The following is a 22786-nucleotide window of genomic DNA, read 5'->3' as shown; positions in this document are numbered from 1 at the left end:
TATAGAACTGCATATAAGACTCCAATAGGTATGTCTCCTATCGCTTAATATTTGGTAAATCTTGTCATCTCCCAATTGAATTGGAACACAGGGCCTATTGGGCAATCAAGCAATGTAATACGGACTTGAACGAGGCAGGTAATCATAGAAAGTTACAACTTCAAGAATTAGAGGAAATCAGAAATGATTCCTATGAAAATTTTCGGATTTATAAAGAAAAGACTAAACTTTTCCATGATAAAATGATTTCTAGGAAAACCTTTCATGTTGGACAAAAAGTACTCCTATATCATTCTAAACTTAAATTGTTTCCCAGAAAATTACGATCTCGTTGGATTGGTCCTTTTGTTGTCACTAATGTTTTTTCTCATGGTGCGGTTGAAATTCAAAGTACCTCTACCAATAAAAGTTTTAAGGTTAATGGGCATCGTCTAAAACCTTATTATGAAGGATTTCAGGCCTACAATGTAGAGGAAATATCTTTGGCTCCCCCGAATTGATGAATTGGTTGCGTCAAGCCAAAGACGTTAAAGAAAGACGCTTATTGGGAGGCAACCCAATTGATCTTAGTTTTCATTATTTTTAATCATTTTTGGTCTTTAATTAAGGTTTAAATTAAAAACAAAACAAAAGAAAAAAAAAACAAAAGAAAATAATTAAAAAAAACTTTAAAAAAAAGAAAGCAAATTTCATTTTTGTGTCTTCTCTTTTATTTTTTTAATCTCTTTTCCTCCCTGTTCAATTTCTTTTCATCTCTACAGGCCCAAATCAAATGCCGACAGCTTCAATCACTCCTCTATTGCACTGACACTCTTATTCAAGGAAGTCCTCTTAACTTTCCTTTCATTCTTTCTTTTATATGTGAGCTTCAATTTTTCTACATTGAGGACAATGTAAAGATTAGGTGTGGGGGAGGAAATGTATAATTTTCAATCTCTTTGGAACCTTTGACTCTCTTGAAATCTGTCTTAGAATTTGCTCTAAGTTAGTATGCATTATTGGTTCGAGTTTGAATGAATGAAAGAGGCAAGTATGATTAGTGATTTTGCTTCAAATGTTTCGAGTGTCTCATTGATCTTAATGATTGAATTGAATGAAAATGTGCAAGGTTTGCTACAAGTTGAACACCAATGTGAGCTTTTGAGCCCATGAGCATTTCATTACACTTTGCTGTAATTATCTTTTTTGTTGAGTGTTTATCAAAGATGACTTGTTATTCTAGAATTTGCTCTATTATGCATTTCGAGACCATATTTTTTTTGAATTCATGCATTAAGATGATAAGGGGATTTAGAATTAACCACTTCGAAACTCTTAAAAAGCCATCCATAGCTATATTTTCTAGTAGATAGCCAATTTTGAGCCGAATCCCTTTTCTTTGTTTTAACCCATAAATATTTAACCTTAAGCCTTTTGTTTTATCTTGTTAACCCTTGTATCAAGATATTATGAGAGTGAATTGTATGATAAAAAAAAAAACCCTGGATAGATATAAGGAGTGAAAAAAAAAATTGAAAAATGAAAAAAAAAAGCAAAAGAAGAAAAAAAAAAAGGGAAAGAGAAGTAAGATATTAATCCTTATGTATTGAATAGGACAAGTGAAGTATCCATAATTGTATAGAAAGAAGTCAAATTATTCTTACATGTTGCAAATAAAAAAAAAAATCTTTGAAGAAGGGATGAGTTTCACTGAAATGAAAAAAAAAAAAGAGAAAAGTGTGGTCGAAAGAGTTATTTTCGTTATTCTTTAAATATCATGCAAAACAACTCACTCATACCTTGATCTTTACACCTACATTTCCATTCTTTTTCCCACATTCACCTAAGCCCCATTACAACCTTACTTAAGACCCTTTGATTTTTGCATCGTATTCATATTTATTAGTGGTGGAGTTATGATATATAAGCAAACTTATGGCAATGACTTGCTATGTTTTGATCTGAGAGCTAAATGAAACCCTAAACATTTTGAGAGTATAAAGTGAAACCAATGTGAGGATGTAGAATCTTGTTTCATTTGATTTTGATGAGATTGTTGAGATGCTTATGTTTTTCCAAAAATTCATGCTATAAAGACTTGTGCTCTTGATTGTTGTTTTGGACTTGGGTTTCTAATGCATCTTAACTTTGAGTTATTTGAGGATGTACTAAAAGGAGGGAAAAGGGTGAAGAAGAGACTGATTGATGTTTGCTTGAGGGCAAGCAAAGGAATGGTGTGGGGGAATTTGTTAGTGTGTGAAATTCCATATTTTTCGGCATTTAATTTCCTTAATTTGTGATGTTTAATTCGTTAATTATTTTATTAATTGTTTGTTTTAGGAAATTGGGCATTAATTGCATTATTCTGAGAAAATATGCAAAATAAAAGGAATTTAGAGTTGTCACGTATCAAGACAAAATGACGACAAATAAGAGATGGCTGATTATGAAAAGAAGAGAATCACGCTATTAATTGAAAAATTCACAGTTGAAGACTTAATTAACAATTGGAGGAAGTTTAGGTCCTTTGGATGATATTTGGCCCAAAAAATATTTCTCAATGACTGAAGCATACCTAGCACTATAAAAAGGACAATTGCTCTCTGTTTTAGGGTTTTTTTTTTTTAGCATCCTTTTCTTTCAGAAAGAAACACAGCTGCAACCCTTCGTTGGTTTTTCTTCAATTAGGATAGAATTTTTATTTTAATTTTCTGTAAAGCCATGAACATAAGCATGAGTGGCTAACTCTTTTCTTTAGTCAAGTAATCAGGATCATGGTTCTACGACGATCGTGAGATCTTCTTTACCTATTCTTTTCTTTTAAATATTTAATTTATTCCTAATTTTATTTATTGTTGTCTTGTTCAATTAAAGAGGAGACGTCTTATTTATTTTGGATAAAAAACAACTTTGCTAGATTAAATTATTGAATCCGTAATTGTTTGATGGTTTAATCATAAGTGGCTGACTAGCATGCTTGGTGAAGTAGAATAATTATTGTATGTTAGTGGAATAGGTTAATCTAATTTAAACAAAAACAGCGTCTGTGTTTTGTTGATTAGAATCGGTGGCTTTTCTAATTTTTAATTCTGTTTCCAATTTAAATTCTAAGATCGTATCTAGAACTGATTGAAAAACAAGAGAAATAATTAGATAACGTTTCTTAATTACCAACACCTAAGGAAAAGCAGAACAACGAGCGTCTCGATGTTCCATAACCGATCTATTTAAAAGGAAAAATTAATCTTTTTATCGATGATCAATTGAATTGAACCATACTTGAATTACTTGGCTAGAACTTGTCTTATTATTGTTTCATTCTAGTTTTCTGATTACTTTGATTATTTAATTCTGAATTAATTTATTTTTGTTTATTCGTAGGATTCGAAACAACTAAATCCCTCTTGCTTTATTTTGTTAGATTTCAGATAAATAACCCAATCTCTATAGATACGACTTTACTTGCCCTATCTACAAGTTTTCATTGAGAGAGTAGAAAATTTTATTTTTGGTGGATTTGACACCCATCAAACATTAATTAACTTATTTAAAAAAGAAACATTCTACAATAAAAAAATTTGATTCGTAGGTAAATGATCGAGGCACATATGTCATAAGGCTTCATCTCCTTGAGAGATGCTCCAACCGTCATTGTAGAATTCCTCTCTAATTGGTATACCTCATCTCAAAATCTACCTTGATCAATTGGCATCCTCATATGTAGGTCCTAAAAAAATGCAAGAGTCAGGAAATAAAGCTATTGAACAATTAAGGTCACAGGTGGTTTTAATGATTGATAAAAGGTTGCACTGAAAACCAAGAATAACAATGACATCTGTAAGTTTTATGTTCAGTGTAATTTCACTTTTACCAATGTGGGATGCATGTAGTGTGGATCTATCATGAATTTCAACATGCTTATAAGTGGAAGTGTGCTCAATCTCACTTAGTATCTTATTAATACCTACCATGTGGTCTAAAGCACCACTATCATTAACCTAGGTTTCATTCAATAAACAACAATTACTTGTAAAATTGGCCACTAACCCATTACCATGTGATTGCTTTTCACTAGGTCCTATACCAAGCATGGTGAGAAGCCTTGCATATTGCTTTTTGTCCAAGACAAAAGTGTGTGAATTCTTTGTGTCCATATTATCACCTTTTTGCTCATTCTGGATGTTGTCCCTATTGTCCCCCCCCCCCCCCCCCCCCCTTTTTTTTTTAAATATTTGTTGAATTTCCTTGGCCAATACATCCTTGTCTAGCTTTGGTCTACCCTAAATTGTGACTTGTACCAACTCAATTATTCCTCAAATTTGAAGGGTAGCAAATGATCTTAAAACACTTATCCTTGGTATGCCTCATCTTGTCACAATTGTCACATTTTTTCAACATACGATTGTCATTGTATTGTTTTCCTTTACCGCACCCCCTAAAGGCTCCTTTGTAATTTGAATTTACGACAAAAGCTGCTCCATGTAACGCCAAGTTGGATACTGATTTCGGTATAAAAATTCGATACTCTTCTTGTAAAGCAAGAGAGAAAATTTTGCTCAATGATGGAGATGGCTCCTTAGATAAGATTTGTGAACTTAACTTATCAAAATTTCCATTCAAAATTTGAAATTGATGCCCCTTTTTGATTTCTCTTAACTTTTAATATTCTTGTACTACCTCACGTTTACAACAAGGCAATGGACTATAAGCTTCCACTTCCTACCATAGAGTTTTGAATTTGGTGAAGTACTGAGTAATAGTTTATCCTTCTTCTTAGGATAGATTGGAGAGTTTTTTCTTAATCTTGTAAAGTTTGGATGCATTGCTTTGTCTATATTGCTCACACAACTCACTCCAAATCTCATAAGCAATGCCGACAAAAGTCAAACTCTCTTGAATCTTCTTTGATAGTGAGTTGCAAATCCATACCTTCACCATAAAGTCATTCTTTTTCCACAATTGGAACTTTGTTTTCTCCCTTATCATATTTCTACAAGGTTCCATCTACAAAAACCTCAGTTTCCCTTTGCAAACAATGTCGTCTCATTAAATTTCTCCATGAGGAAAGGTTTTCACTTGTGAACTAAGTTGGAACAAAAATAAGGTCGAGATGATCTAATGGGTGTAAGGCATATGTGGGTCTATCACATGGTTCATTACCAGTGGTGAATCCATGACTCTGGTACCATAAAAAAATTTCATATTAGATAAAATTTTCAATGTCTCATTAAACAAGAAATGTAGTCTTCTCAAGTAGGCAATAATATAATTATGGAAGCTAACTAGAACTAAGCCTAATAGGATGCTAATTAACTAAAATTAAGCCTAATAGAACGGCAAAGATAGGTCAAAGATATACAAAATATAAACTAAATAAATACATGATATTCTAGCTGAAGAAATATAATATATTCTCAAATATATATATATAAAAGATATTCTTAAATAAATGTAAGATATTCTAACATATGATCTTACCAATTTTCACTCTAAAAACTAACAAATTTCTTTTGACATGAATATTGTTGTTATTTTTATTGCTTATTAAGGAGTGAGAAAAAAATATGAATCAGTTAATTTAGTTTAAAGTGTGCTTAGAAGCTGAACAATTTATATATAGCATTGCAATAAAACTGATAGATTTAAGATTTGAAATTCCTAGAAAGGGTTGGATACCCCAAAAAAAAAATCTATCTATCTGAAATTCCTAGAAAATTCTGAATTGGCCTGAGAAAGGGTTGAAAAAAAAAATATATATATATATATAATGAACTTGCGTCAAAATACTGGATAAATTTAAGATTTGACTTGTGTTTAAGTGAATAACTTCGCCTCAAATTGCGGTAATTTACATGAATTCCCACTTAAATTGTTAACAATTTTTTCATTTGGAATGATATTAGGGCCATGAAATCTAAGACCAAACACTATCAAAATTTTAAGATTATTTAGACCGTAACATACGGCCGGCAATGGAGTTGGGTCTGTGTTCATCAATTTCAACCAATCTAATTATAGATAATTGACAATATAATCCCACCATGTTCTTATTATTGAAGACATTGTCTTCAATTGTATAAATCATGTTCCGCATGTCACAACAAGAATTCAAATTATCAAATAATTTGAAGACTGTTATAACCTCTACTGTATTTAAGACATATTCAGTGTTAATATAGGGCATGTATATCTGTTTAATATAACTTCTCATATAGATATATTTACTGTTCAGTGCTGTATATTTTAGATTTATTTTAAATAATATAACTTCTCATATCTATTCAGTGTTAATAGATATGTCAAATATTCATCAATGTTACGTACTCAATTAATATTTAAATTTTGAAAATAATTTCTCACTTTTTTGTATTCATCAGATCTACGATTTGTAAATCGCTAATCTTGCTAGTTTAATTAAAGTTAGGGATCCATCACTTCAGAACGGTTGGGAAATCTCTCCGCGTAACCCTTATTTTCTAAAGAGGCGGCCATGACCTTTGAAACTTTTTTAGTTTCTTTCAATTATCCATTGAACCTAGCTTGCATGAATCGTTGTTTTCTACGTGTAATAAAATAAATATTAATTAAATAATATAATATATATTTTATATAAATTAGATATATAAAAAATTTCTTATTATATTATTAAGCTTTATTTTATTTTAAATTTAAAATAATTTAATTATATGATAATATATTATTTATATGTTTAAATTATATATAAAAATATATAAACATAATTTTATTAATATTAATTAGAAAATTTGAATCATATAAGCTATTTTATTAATATTTCTTTACTATTTTTAATACTAAACTTAACCATCATATTATTTTCATTTTTTACTTCAATTTATATCTTATAATTATGCATTTTGGTTTAACGTGTTTTAGTTGGATTGTTAATCTTACAAGAAAGAATCTTTTGAGGGGTAAGACTCACCATATCCCCCTACTTACGTATAATATTTTCTCCTTTTTATTTGAATCTAATCTTTCATTTTTGCCATTTTTTTTAACGGAATTTTATATTATATAAAAAAAAAAAGAGAAATAGGACCATACTAAACATGTGCATTATAAATTTTGCACATGTTTATTTATATATTATCTATAATAGTAAGGTTTGGTATAGCAGTGACACTGCATAATTAAAGGATGATTAATTAGGTATAGTAGTGCTTGTTTAATTAGAAGAATGTGATTAATTGTTATGTAGTTGATTTGCCTGATTTAACGAGTTTTTTTTTTATTAATAAACGTCTAACGTTGCATGGGAAAAGACAAAACAATTAATCACAGTTTACAATGAGTGCTAAAATGACTAAAATACATTGGAAAAATAAAATTTAAAAATTGTATTAATTGCCATTGCATTTACTTTTAGGGCAGAATAACATTTTAATTTTCAGATAAAATTTAGAAGGACTCACTTTCATAGGTTTGATGACCTTAAACCTATGAAAGGTTTCCAAATTGTTTTTTTACTCCCCGAAATTCACTTTACTCGTAGTATAAATAGCTGAGAGATGTAGCAAAAGATCACAAGAGAAAGAATTAAGGCGACCTGAGAACACAAATAGACAGACAAAAATGGGTAAAAAGGAGATAGGCTTCATCTTAGGATTCTTATTTCTAGATGGGCTGCTTCTCTGCATAGCAACCGAAGTCCATTACTATGATTTTGTTGTAAGTGTTCTATTTTAGCAACCAAAGTTATTTTATCTTTCTTGTTTACCTAAGATATATAACAATTACAGATGTTTCATCTTTCTTATTATTTCTGCGCATGTTTTTGTAGCTAAAAGAAGCGAATTTTACAAAGATGTGTAGCACAAAAAGCATGCTGACTGTAAATGGAAGCTTTCCAGGGCCAACGATTCAGGCTCGTAAAGGGGATACTATCTTCGTTAATGTCATCAATCAAGGAACATATGGTGTCACCATTCACTGGTTATAGCTACCTCCCTTTAAGATGATGAATCAATTGTTTCTGAGAAATTAGCTAAACAATTTCCTTTCAATTTATGCAGGCATGGAGTGAAGCAGCCAAGGAATCCATGGTCAGATGGACCTGAGAACATAACACAATGCCCAATTGCTTCAGGAACCAACTTCACCTATGAGGTGATATTGTCTAACGAAGAAGGAACTCTTTGGTGGCATGCTCATAGTGACTGGACTCGTGCCACCGTCCATGGTGCCATTGTTATTTTACCAGCTGCTGGAACTACTTATCCATTTCCTACGCCTTATAAAGAACAGACAATCATACTTGGTATTCAAATTTTACGTCTAATTATAATTAATTTGACGGAGTGCTATTGTTTAGTAATAATTTGCCAACTGCTACATATTATGTAGGATTTTTTACTTTGAATATTAATGTATTGGCAGCATCCTGGTTCAAGGGAGACGTGATGGCGATTATATCTAATTCAATCGCAACTGGAGCCAATCCAAGTATCGAAGATGGATTCACCATCAATGGCGAGCCGGGAGACTTATATGATTGCTCCAACGGTATAAAGGCTATATATATGATCTTAAATTAAAATCTAAAATGTGAAATTAAAAATTTAATTTTTAATACCTTAAAAGTACATAGGTGGTTGTGGAACTCTATTAAAGAAGAGTTTATACGAATTCCCAAAATTATTTTAATGAAACCTTAAAGGAAAATTAATAATTTATTACTGAATATTAATATTTAATTGATTAAAATTAACGGAGAGAGGAGGTTTGTGTGGGAAAAAATTAGTTTGAAGGGCAACATAGATATCTAACTTTGGAAGTGAAACTAAAAATTTCACTTAAAAATTTGTCTTTTTTTTTTTTAAATTTTCACTTTACATATAATCTTTCCTGATAACGATAATTTTATATTGCAGAGACAACCTATCGCCTCTCAGTTGAATACAATGAAACTTATCTTCTTCGTATTGTGAACGCTGTGATGAATGAGGAACAATTTTTCGGAATCGCCAACCACAGCCTCACAGTTGTTGCGCAAGATGCAGCATACATAAAACCAATAAACACCACTTATATAATGATCACTCCTGGACAAACAATGGATATTTTGTTCACAGCAAACCAAAATCTCAGCCACTACTACATGGCTTCTTCTCCTTACCATGATAGTGTTGTCACATTTCCCAACTCCACCGCCACCGCAATTGTTCAATATGAAGGCAATTATTCCGCCCCTTCATCCCCTTTCTTCCCAACTCTTCCTGCTTACAATGACGTAGATGCTGCACAAAACTTCACTGGAAGCATAAAAAGCCTAGCAAATAATGAATATCCCATCGATGTTCCAAAAAATATCACCACACAAATCTTTATAACGGTTTCTTTAAACCGATTATTATGTCCCAACAGCTCGTGTGATACCGATTCCGGTGATAGGACAGCTGCCAGCTTAAATAATGTTAGTTTCGATACTCCTCAAATTGATATACTGCAAGCATACTACGGGTAAGAGCTTTAAATTATTTACATTATGTTAGTCAATTCTGCGATATTCTAAAAGCACAATTTTTCTTGTAGGAGTTTGAATGGTGTTTTCGACAGAGATTTCCCAAGTGTGCCACCCTTTTTTTTCAACTTCACAGGAGATGTGTCGAACGTATCAGCTTACACAGCCCAAGGGACAAAGGCTAGGATGATTGATTATGGTGAAGCTGTTGAAATTGTGTACCAAGGGACTAATCTCGGCTCTGCTTCAAGTCATCCATTGCATTTACATGGTTTCAGCTTCTATCTCGTCGGCACAGGCTCAGGGAATTTCGACAATGTGACTCATCCACTCACTTATAATTTGGTTGATCCACCCGAAGTTAACACCATTAATGTTCCTAAGAATGGATGGGCTACAATTCGATTTCTTGCTAATAATCCTGGTAATTAATATCTCTGCCCTTAATTCAAGTTGTTTAATAAAAAAGTTGAGACTATCCCTATAAGTTTTTCTCATGTTTCCTTATAAACTTTAGCTGACAATACTTCTCTCTTTGTCATTTGTTGTTGATGAATTTTAATTTACAACAGGAGTCTGGTTTATGCATTGTCATTTGGAAAGGCATGCAACCTGGGGAATGGATACAGTTCTTATTGTAAGGAACGGCTCTACTACAGAAATGTCGATGCTACCACCTCCTACTTACATGCCGCCTTGTTCTTAGTTATTCATATTTTTATAATAAATTTGCTTGTGTTTAAGTAGTCTATAAAGTCATTGGACTTGCAATGTACCAAAAGAATTCAAGAATTAATGTCTTTTGGGAACAATTTTAGCTTCAATAAAGTGGAATATAATTATCGACAGATCTTATATAATCCTATTTTGAAATAAATAATTTGTATTTCGTAAATGAATTATTTTCCTCTCTTAAATTGCGGTAATATACGCGATTTTCTTAACTTTAATTCACCTAAAATGACTCCTTAGTGCTAACTGTGGCAAGGGGAAGGTCAAAATATCAACAATTTTCATTTGGACGTATTATGCAGATCAATTCAGATTTTTTTTTTTTTTGGGTGAAATAAAGACTAAGAACGTTTCAAGTATTAAGTTTTTCAAAAGTCTGTTACGTCCGTTAACTAAATGTTGCAGAGGTGTTGAGCAGAAGGCTCCATTACAAACGGAAGATTAAGTTTTCAAAAGTCGTTTGTTACCTGTTTTGGGTTTTAAAGATCAACTAGTTTAGGTAAGAAGAGCCGGGTTTTGATAGTTCTTATGAATGTCTGGATTGATAAAATGTAAATAAATTATATTTATGATATAGTCAACCTTCTGAATTATATATAAATTTGTATCTATCATAGATATTATATAAAGGAATATAAATTAATATAATTAATATATAATAATATAAAAAAATAAAATATATATTTAAAATATCTGACAACCTAAAAATTATATCTTTAAAATATATTTTAACATAAAAAAATATATATTTGAAATATATTATAATATCTTTTAATACCTCTTAAACTCAAGTAGACAAAAAATTTGTTGAATTTAGTTTATAATACAAACCAAGAAGTGATAATGTCATTGACAAAATGATGATATGAGTATACCAAACTAATAAATTTGTATTTATATAGACGTGATGATGTGAGTATGTTGAACTGAAACTCATCTTTTAATCAAGATAATAGTGTAAGTACGTCAAATTAAAAACTTATTTTTTTGTAAAGGTAAAGACATGAGTGGATCAAACTAATAAACTCATCTAGTGAATACGGACAAAAATGCTTAACTTTGATGTTATAATAAAATGTGAATAAATTATATTTGGGATATATTCAATTATATAAATGATATATTTATTTATATCTATCAATATATAATAATATAAAAAAAGAAAAACATGTATTTAAAAATATATATTTTGTGTTTCTTCATGTAAAATGTGTCGGCGGACATGTCAAGGTCACAAGAATGGCCAAACTTGCATGTTGAGCTGTATAAAACTATTGAATATTTGAGCCCGGCCAGCCTGTGTGAAACGAAGAAAAGGGCGAAGAAAGAAGATCTTGGTTTGATTGTATGGGAGAAAATGAGACTACAAACAAAAGGGTTGAATGCCACGTATAATAAGAATCAGGGGCCATGTCGGTGTTGAGGTTGGGTAGGGGGAAAAGCTGAGTTGGGGCGCGCGTTGGAAATTGATAAGATTGAACGGTGAGAGTTTGAAATAGATGTGAAATACAAAAAGTTAAAAAAATTCAAGATGAAACAATTTAGATAGACGAAGAGAAAGTTTTATTTTTATTTTTAAATAATAAATTGGCGTAATCACTATTTTTCATACAAGTAGAGTTAGATTTGAATTGAATCAATTCGAATTTAGTTTGATCGAGCTTGAAATAAGCTGACCTTAACCAAGCTCGGTCGAGATCGAGCTCAAGCTCAAATTACTCGTCAGATTTTCTAATTAAAATTTTTTATAGAAAATGATGTCGTTTTAATTAATATGTATTAAAATAATGTCGTTTTGATAACAAAAATCGAGTCGAGCTCAAGCTCAAACGAGTTCAAGCTCAGCTCGGCTTGAATCCAGCCTTACATACAAGGTTTGACAAATAGTAATTTTATCTTTTAAGTTTACAAATGTTATTTTTTACCCAAATGTTAAATTTATTAAAAACAAATATTAAATTTCTTTTATGAAATTGCTAAAAAGAAAAAGAAAACCCTCAAACTTAATAATTTTTCCCACTAAAATTTTATTAAATAATTTCTTATACCATAATAATTTTAATTTCAATTTGAAATTATTAAAAAAATTTATTAGTATAAGTATAAATAATGGTAACAAAGACATATGATTATATATTTGTTGAGCAAACATAACTTTTGAAAATGTTATGGGTGTCCATAAAATATTTTCAGGAGGTGTTAGATTGAAAAAACTTCAAAAGTGTTTTTAAAATTTTCGAAATTCTTTTTGCCCCTTGATAATTTACAAATTAATGTTGCACCCCAAAGAATTGAACTAAGGCTATAATACAACAAATTAAGAGTATAAATATTATGCAGAAAAACTATTGGAGCTATGATATATTTTCACGATATGTGGGGTGAATATGATAATTTTTTAAACAAGATATGAGAAAATATCTATTTGCTCTTGTTAGATTTTATAAAATAATAGTTACACCTCTATTATATTATGCATAATTTAGTCCGGCATGAGTGCTATTGTAATATTGTTATTTATAGAGACAAAATAATGGTTAATTGCAAACCAATTATAATATTTACACAAAATAACAAAAGTATTTTTAAATAAAATTATGTATATAATTATTTATTTTTTCTTTCACCTCAAAAATAATATTATTCAACATTTTGTTACTATTAAAATTAAAAATTAACTTTAATATATTGTTCGAGTGTGTGATATAACTATCAAAATAATTGTTTGACTGATTCTTCGAACTTATTAATTATAATAGATTGATGTCGGTGAACTGAATTTTCTTCACAAGTACATGTTGTGGACATTTTCCATCCTAATTCATAAATTCCAAAAGTCGGTAACGAATCATTAATACAGTACAAAATTTGATTAGTAGCAGGCAGTCAAATTAAATGTGTGGAACCTCATAACGAATCCTTCGTTTTTTTGCTTCGATGCATTGGACCGAGCCCTTTTGTTCAATCATAATTTGTGCTGCAAGAAACAACACGTCAACTTCCAAAACAGCGTGCCGTTTAAAATCGACATTTCTCAAATCAATCCACAAGTTGAAGAACGAATAAAAATTAATAGATATACATCCAAGAGCCTAATCTCCATCATAGAATACAGATACAAGTCAAATATACTTGTCAGTGTGTGGATAATTAAATTATTAATATATTTTTAGGCAATTGTTTTACGACGATGAAGGGTCCTGGTCAATAAAAATAACTATATGTCAGTATCAATGTTTACACACAGCCAACACCAATCACTGATTTTTGTTATTATTCAAAAAAAAAAAGTTGAAAAAATAATTTTAAGCTATATTTCAGAATTATTATTCATTATAAAAATTCATGTCAACTGCATTTATTTTTTATTTAGAAGATGAATTTTGTAAAATTTAATTTACAAAATATGTAAGCTGGAAAACAAAAAGAACTTGACCTTGTAATGAGGCATAGAATCCTTGTAATTAATGAGGAAGTCTCAATCTTGTCTTCAACAAATTAAGGCTTCTTATAGATTATATATTACATGGTCATATTTTATACTTTTAATTTGGCAAGTTACCGCATGAAATTCTACATTGACCTATTAAAACGAAATTTCAACTCCCTGCTTGTTCATTTGCAGAAAACAGCCAGTTGAAGTTTCCACTTTCAAATCCAATGTGCATTGACAATTGAAACCAAGATTCAGTCATAAATATTATAGCTGTTACGATTGTTAGAACCTGCAGGGTAATTAATATTAATTCACAATTAAAACAATCTTTAAATATACTTTTATTTTAATTAAATGCCTGCCTAACAAGTGATATTTCCAGGTTTATATGCATATGTGGAAGAGCATCATGAAAAACTATTTATTTTTTTATTATTATTAATATGCAGAGGATGAGTTAGGAAGCAGCACTAAAACAATAACATCAACAAGAAATTTAAATTTTTAATATTTTGACCACCGCCTGAAGAATGGGGCTTATACGTATTTATATCATCGGCTGTAAATTTTCTTAATTAATTCGTCATGACCAACCTAGGGGATGAAGATAATCTGGATTCTAACCCATTGAAATTTGGAAACACCGAATAATTAACACCGCCTTTCTGAATACAACACCAAAGTGCATTTGATTTTTAAAATTAAAAGGTTAATAAAAAAAATTACTATCTCATAAAAGTAGAAATGAAATGTAGTTTAACAAATTGTTAAATGATGAGGCTCAATTTTCACTCAATTTTTGTATAGTAAAAATTTGTTTATATGGAAATTTGTTCATTGTGTTATTCCATAAATAAAAAAATTACTATCTCATAAAAGTAGAAATGGAATATACATTGCTCACATAACTAATCAATGGATGTGGCTAGACATTTGTTTATAAAGATAATTCATGTAAATTTATAAAACGTTTTTCATGTATTTCGAAATAAATTTGTTTTTTTTGATAATTATAAAACTTAACGGCTCTTCCCTTTTTCAGCCAATGTTGGGGTTTTAATTATTAATGAAGTCAGCAACCACCTGGTACGTTTAAAATTAATTTAATTAAGCACATGGTACGAATTTAATTTGTCATTATCATTCTAAAGCCCCAAAAAGAATCTAGTAAAAGAGACAAAAGAAGTTCGATTAATAATATTGAGCCGGTGAGAAGAGTTTACCGAAATATGAAACCCCGGAGGTGGGTTTGAATTTTGAAGATAACTGATTAAAAAAACCATGGAAAATTTTGAAACACGGCATAATTGACCACGCATGTTTCATTTAGTGTAATGGTAATAGGTTTTAAATCCTCCACAACTCGGTTTACTTTTAGTATAAATAGAGACCAGGCACAGCTTAAGATCATCACAAAAGAAAGAAGTGAGGCAACCTGAGAACACTAAAGAAAGAGATAAACAATGGGTACAAAAAATGTGGGTTTCATTTTAGGGCTCATTGGGCTCTTGTTTCTCGATGGACTTCTCCTTTGCATGGCTCTTCAAGTCCATCATTACGATTTTGTTGTAAGTGCTTATTGCTTAATTTCAGTTTGTTAACGAATAATAAGATATACATATAATTAAAACGCTGAATTGTATTGATGTGGTTAATTGCAGCTTCAAGAAGCAAATTTTACAAGGCTATGCAGCACAAAGAGCATGTTGACTGTGAACGGCAGTTTCCCAGGTCCAACAATTCAGGCTCGTAGAGGAGACACTATGTATGTTAATGTCATCAATCAGGGAAGATATGGGGTCACCATTCACTGGTAATTTTATAAGTGCCCTCTTCAACGCTCAATAAATGATGAATCAAAATCCAAAAAAGCTAAAGAATTTTCCGTTCAATTTATGTAGGCATGGAGTGAAGCAGCCAAGGAATCCATGGTCGGATGGTCCTGAGAACATAACACAATGTCCAATTGCAGCAGGAACCAACTTCACCTATGAGGTTATATTGTCCGATGAGGAAGGAACTCTTTGGTGGCATGCCCATAGTGACTGGACTCGAGCCACGGTCCATGGTGCCATTATCATTTTACCAGCTGCCGGAACTACTTATCCATTTTCTACTCCTTACAAGGAACAGACAATCATACTCGGTATATAAATATATGTATGAACAATATTATATATACATATTTTTGAGTATATAAATAGGAACATATATGACATACCTTTGTGTAATTGAGTGTTAATTTATCATTAATTCAAAATTACTCAAATAACCCTCAATTACATGGTGATTCATCATATGTATACCATTTATATACTTAAAAATATATATATATAATTTAATTGATATCCATATATGTGATATATATTTTAGTTAATATTAATTAATAACTTTTCTGTTCCTTAACTTATGAATAAATTGTCATTTTTCACCGCCAATGCATTTGGCAGGTTCCTGGTTCAAGGCAGACGTAATGGCTATGATTCAAAATGCCATCGCAACAGGCTCCACCCCGAGTAATTCAGACGCTTTCACAATCAATGGTCAACCAGGGGACTTATATGAGTGCTCTAATGGTATAAAATTAACCTCTAAAACTACTCTATAGATTGTTGACTAAAGGCAATTTTAAAATATGATTCATGTATTTGTAAATAATATGATATATTTTTCCTTTTCTTTAGGTCAAAATAATACAGATATATAACATTTCAAAAATACATACGTATTTTCTCTAATCTGCCATATGTTTCAAAGCATACCTATGACATACGGCGTCCAATAATGAAAGTGAAAATAGTTTAATTAACAAGTTATATAGAAAGTCCTTTTTACCGTGCATCTATTTGTTAGCTAACTGTTAAAATAATCTGATATTGCAGACACAACATATCGCTTACCGGTTGAATCTGGCAAAACTTATCTTCTTCGCATTGTGAATGCTGTGATGAACGAAGAACAATTCTTCGGAATTGCTAACCACAACCTCACAGTTGTCGCGCAAGATGCTGCATACATAAAACCAATAAATACAAGTTACATAATGATAACTCCTGGACAAACCATGGATGTTTTGTTCACAGCAAACCAAAATCTCAGCCACTATTACATGGCGTCGACGCCTTACGTCGATAGTGGTATTCTATTTCCCAACACCACCACCACAGCAATTGTTGAATATGAAGGCAACTATTCTGCCCCTTCATCTCCTTTCTTCCCACCCCTTCCAAGTAACACTGACATAACTTCTGCATTAAACTTTACTAATCAAATAAAGAGCTTAGCCAGTAACGAGCATCCCATCAATGTTCCCAAAAATATCAGCACGCGAATCTATATAACCGTTTCTTTGAATCTATTGTTGTGTGCCAACGGCTCGTGTGATTCCGGCACTGGTGATAGACAAGCCGCCAGCTTAAATAATATTAGTTTCGCCACTCCTCAAATCGATATACTACAAGCATACTACAGGTACAAGCTTATTATAGGATCCATACTTAATTGAATATATTCTAAATCTTTCGTCTTGCAGGAATTTGACAAACGGAACTTTCGACCGCGATTTCCCAAGCGAGCCACCATTTTTTTTCAACTTTACAGGAGATGTGTCAAATGTAGGAGCGTTCACAGCGCAAGGGACAAAGGCAAGGATGATAAATTATGGTGAAGTGGTGGAAATTGTCCTCCAAGGGACAAATATTGGAAATGCACCGTCAAGTCATCCAATGCATTTACACGGTTTCAGCTTCTATCTGGTTGGAACGGGTTCAGGAAATTTCAACAATGTCACTGATCCACTCTCTTATAATTTGGTTGACCCACCTGTAGTTAACACCATTAACCTCCCAAGAAGTGGATGGGCTGCAATTCGGTTTTCAGCTGACAACCCCGGTAACATCTCAACCATAGATAGTCAGATTCTTTTGTTTTTATAGAAAACAAATAAACAATAACAAAATTTTTTGGTTCAATCTGATGTTTGCGGTTTTTAATTTCTTTTGCAGGTGTGTGGTTTATGCATTGCCATTTAGAGAGGCATTCAACATGGGGCATGGACACAGTTCTCATTGTACAGAACGGGCGTTACCAGAACCAGAGCATGCTGCCACCACCAGCTTACATGCCTCCTTGTTATTAATTTGTCTTGTGCTTAATTAATTAAGTTGTCGTAGCTCCTGTTTAATTGATTACAATTTTAGTAATATGGAATGTACTTCAATAAAAACATTAAAAATGTTATCTGATAATTAATTTGCATTTGTATTGATGGAACCATCTTTTTTTTTTTATTAATGAAATACTCTCTCAGTGTTTAAATTTATAAGCTATTCAATATAATTTAAACAACTTCTTCTACTTCATATATATATTCTACATTAATTAGTAAAGGAATCAGATCAATGTCATAAATTGTTAAGAGGACAATCCTTTGTTAAGAATTATGGACTAAATCGTCATTATAATTCTATTTCGTTCCCCGGGAGAATAAGAATGAAATTAATGAATATCATATTGATAAAGTCTTATTCTTACACATCATTCTCACATACAGCGAATGGTAGGGCTAACCCAAAAGTCAACCATATAAATCTTTGTGATAAACAACTTGACAGAATTAAAGAGCTATTTTTTTAATTAGTTTTATAAAGCTCAACCCCTGGTAGGGAATTCGGGTCATCCAATGTAAGACTCTAATGCTCCATATATAATCTATTAAAATAAATGTTGTTTGAGATGAATGATTCTTTTTATAGCTGAAGTCAATTTTATTTTGTTTTATTATTATTTTTTGGTTCTTGATTGATGTGAAATAAGTCCTGCCCATTTTCTAAATAAGCCCCACATCCTATTTCAGTAAGGATAAAGTTTTTTATTTATTTATCATGTCTGCTAAAAGTAAAAGGAATTATCACCACCTCATCAGTTGAAAGAAAAATCCAATAATAAAACAAAATTGTTGAGAGAAGAATTACACCATAAAAGTTTTAACTGCATATTTTAACATTTTTTAGTTGAATATATTTTGATCAATATTTAAATAATTCACTAATTAAGTAGATTTGTCTTAGCTCTATAATTCAACGCACTTTGTGAACCTAACGTGAACCATTAACCAAATGTTATGATAGTTTGATAAAACTTTGTAAACCTAATGTGAACCGGTGACCAAATGTTATGATAATTTGATAAAACTTTGTAACTATGTTTATTAATGAGAATCTCATATTGGTTAGAAAATAAATTGGAGGTGGGAAACGTGAGTGAAACTCTCACTTCTTAAGTTAGTTTGAGGATGATAAAAGGTTCATTAGCCCTTATTAACATTCAATTGCATTGTCGGCCATATACTTTATGTGGCCAGTGTGAGTGAAAATGATTATTATGAATCTTACATTGCAAGAAACCAAATTTGGCATGAGAATATAAGTAATGTGGACATATACTGATTAAATATTTATTTTTTTTATTGTTTAATAAAACTGGGTGAATGTGTAGTCTAAAAAGTTTTTATTTTATGGTCTGATGTGATCATTTAGAAATGGGTTGATATATTTTATATTGTAATTATAAATTTTAGGTTATAAGTGTGTGTTGATATAAAATTATTAGGCTTTTTATGGGAGAATCCAATTGACCATTTTACCTTTTTAGTAATTACTAAAACAGACAAGGTCTCTTCCCTAGTTTAATATAAAAGGACATAAGTTTATTTGACAACATCATTCTACAAATGTGTTCTGCAAAACCTAGGGAGGAAGATTTTCTCTAAGATTGATATTCAATTTTCTTTGGATCAACAAGATGACAAAAACAGGTTTTTCTATATTTTTAATCTTCTAATTATAATGTTTTATAGCCTAATTTGTTAAAATTATGAATTTGGATAGAGGTTCAATGTTATGTAATTTTATTGTTGGTATTAAATTACTTTTTTCTACCTACATTTGGTATCAGAGTATCACATTTAAGCTATTAAACCTACTAATTTGTGCAAACTGGGTAATTTTGGCTTAGTTCTCGAACTAGGATATTAGAAAATTTTGTCAAATTGTTGATAATTGGGCATGAAAATTATATGTTTATGTTCGTTTTTAATTATATATGATTTTAAACTTGTTTTTGGACTCAAAATTGATAAAAAATCGATTGAAATAAGCCTTGAATCCATTTGGGTAACCGCCCTAGTGAAGTGCCAATTTCGACTTATGCACTCATCATCTTTGACCGAAACTACTGTGGTTGGAATTGCTGCCATCCAGGGATCATTTCCCATATGGTTGCCACACCGATCATCAGTCGAAACTATATTTGGTATTGAGGTCATTGGGTGGTAGTTAAGGTTCTCAATGACTCACAGGCTATAATCAAGTTAGGAAAACCTGATTATCAAGGTCAACGGTGAGCTAGTTGATTGACCTATAGGTAAACCTAGTTAGTCAATAGGTCGTTTGACTTGAAAACTAGGTAAACCCAAACCGTCACTGACTCCACGCGTGTTGGCCTATAGTACATGTGGGAGCATGACAACATGTGCACATGTTTTTTCGATGCATGACAATGTTTTCCAATGTGTCAGGGTGTTTATGTGTGTTTTGAATATGCACATGCATGTTTTATTGTGTTATATTTCATTTGGAACACATATACGATATTATCTATGACATAATTATTGTAGTTTGAGAGTTAAAGTTCCAAAATGGTTGTTTTGTTCACTTTGTTTGATGTAGTTTTGCTTTATAAGATTGTCATAAATAATAATGGTCAATATCTCATGAAATCCTTGTTGAGACAATTTTACTTAGTATTATAGAAATAAATTAATAGGTTGTTAGAATGTTTAACCATCAAAGTGGTGCATTCATCGAAACTCATGAAATATTCTATCTGATAATGATACATTGTTTAGTTATATTACATGTAATTTCCTGTCCAAAAGGGGGTCATTGTGTGTATGAAAACTAATGATAGCATAAGGTTAAATATATAAAATACATTGTCCATGGTCATAAATAAATCCAATAAACCTAAAGGTATTTGCATTTATTCAATCGATATGTGTTTTCCATTAAAGGGAAGATGAACATTGGTTTAGAAAGTTTGTCTGCCCAAAAGAGATATTTCTTTTGAAAATCAATTTTTCATAAGATCTTCATATACTTTTATAACCTTATACTTTGGAATTATAATAGCATGTTGTATTCTTTATTCAAATGAGAGTTTATGATGATGCAATAGTGATTCTAATTTAGAATAACTTATAAGGTTTTAGGGCTTTCTAATTGGTCAATTGACTATATTATTAATCAGTTGAACTATTTATTTGTGAATTTAGTTACTATTACAGTGAAAAACAACAATGCTACTATTGATATAGAATTTACACTAGGTATTGTTGATATTGATATGACCTCATAAGTAGATGAACTCCAAGATCCACTTATGAGAGTTCCACTACTGAGAAAAGACATTATGCTAAATGGAAAAGATCTAACATGTATAGTATTATTGCTATGAAAAGAACTATTGTTGAGTATTTTTTGAATAGCTTGCTAGAGTCAATAAATATTAGAGAATTTCTTGATATCATTAGTCAGAGATATCAAATTTTTGATCATGATAAAACTTCCCATTTAATGAGTAAGTTGTTAGATGCTAGATATGACAACTTTAAAAAAGTTAGAGAATTTATTTTGAAGATTGTGGGGTACAATCAAAGTTCAAAAATTACAATATACCCCTTAAGGACTATTGTATTGTCTATTATACCCTCAATTCTTTACCGATAGAATTCCGTCAGATTAAAATAGTTTATAATACTGTAAGAGAGAATTGGACTATTAATAACCTAATTACTAGGTGTGTAGCTAAAGAAGAGAAACTGAAGTCAAAGAAGTTAGTAACAATGAATATGGTTGGTACGTCTAAGAGCCAATCTAAGGGGAAATGGTAGAATAAGAAATATAAGCTTCATGTTCCTAGGAATACATGCAATTTTAAAAGAAATGATTCGGATCAGTCTCAGATGAAAGTAAGAATTAAGGATAAATGTTTTTTTGCAAGAAGAAGGGTCATATGAAGACAAGCTATAAGAAGTTCAAAACATGGTTGGATAATAAAAAGAAAAAACAAAGGCCTAATCAACCGGTGCAGACAACAGAAAGACCAAACTCAAAGCAAGAAATGATGTTGAAGTAGATATCATTTATGTTAGAACTATTAAGTTATTATTAGAGATTCGTTTTGAACTATGTTTGACAATCTATTTTTATGTACCCTATTTTAGAAGGAATTTAATTTTTGTTTCATTATTGACAGTTTTTTTATAATTTATATAAATTTTGTTTGATTCTGAATAGTGTTTATTATTCTTTGAATATTGGCATTAAGAGTTCTTTGATTAGAGAGAAGTCATTCTTGTTATGGCACAGAAGGTTAAGGCCTATTTTTAAAAAGAGGGTAGATAGAATGATTAAAGATGAAATTTTTCTGCTTTTAGATTTTTAAGATTTGGGGACTTGTGTTGTTTGTATAAGGGAAAAATTGGCAAAGACTAAGAAATATAGTTCAACCAGGAGTAATGAGCTTTTAGAGCTCATTCATACAAATATTAGTGACCTTTGTTCATCCACCTTATATGGCAATAAGTATTTAATCACCTTTATTGATGGCTATTATGGATATAGGTATGTTTTTTTTTTTATTAGAGTAGAAATCTAGTGTTCTTGAGAAGTTCAAGATTTTTAAGATAGAATCAGAGAAACAAATAAGAAAAATCATCAAGGATACGAGGTATGATCAAAGTGGAGAATATTATGACAGATACATTGATTTAGGGCAACAAATGGGTTTTTTTTTAAGTATTTACAGGAATATGAAATTGTTCCTCAATACACTATATCTGAGACTTTTAAACAAAATGGTGTAGCTGAGAAGCTTAATGACACCCTTAAGGATATGGTAAGAAGTATGATGTGCAGATCTAATTTGTCAAAGTATTTATAGGGTAAAGCTATTAAGGCTCAATTATACATTCTAGATAAGGTCTCTTCAAAATCAGTACAGAATACTCCTTTTAAGCTTTAAATAGAAAAAAAAACCAAGTTTAAGACATGTTTACATTAGGGGTTGTCCAACCCAAGTAAGGATTTATAATCCTA

The 22786-nt window shown here is 30.9% G+C and overlaps 1 protein-coding gene across 1 annotated transcript; it reads left to right on the top strand.

Annotated features, from left to right (window-relative positions):
- Positions 1–7505: 7505 nt before the first annotated feature.
- On the top strand, positions 7506–17900 carry LOC123229717. Its single transcript, XM_044655637.1, has 15 exons — positions 7506–7668; positions 7781–7932; positions 8013–8257; positions 8377–8502; positions 8871–9459; positions 9532–9884; positions 10033–10158; positions 14671–14714; positions 15089–15196; positions 15290–15441; positions 15530–15774; positions 16079–16204; positions 16511–17099; positions 17161–17519; positions 17633–17900. The coding sequence occupies exons 1-15, from the start codon at positions 7573–7575 to the stop codon at positions 17764–17766; spliced, it is 3444 nt and encodes a 1147-aa protein (XP_044511572.1). The 5' UTR covers positions 7506–7572; the 3' UTR covers positions 17767–17900.
- The last annotated feature ends 4886 nt before the right edge of the window (positions 17901–22786 follow it).

This window comes from Mangifera indica, chromosome 11, assembly GCF_011075055.1.
Source record: "Mangifera indica cultivar Alphonso chromosome 11, CATAS_Mindica_2.1, whole genome shotgun sequence".
NCBI lineage: Eukaryota > Viridiplantae > Streptophyta > Magnoliopsida > Sapindales > Anacardiaceae > Mangifera > Mangifera indica.
Note: the sequence above shows the minus strand (reverse complement) of the source record. Positions and strands in the feature narration are given on the sequence as shown.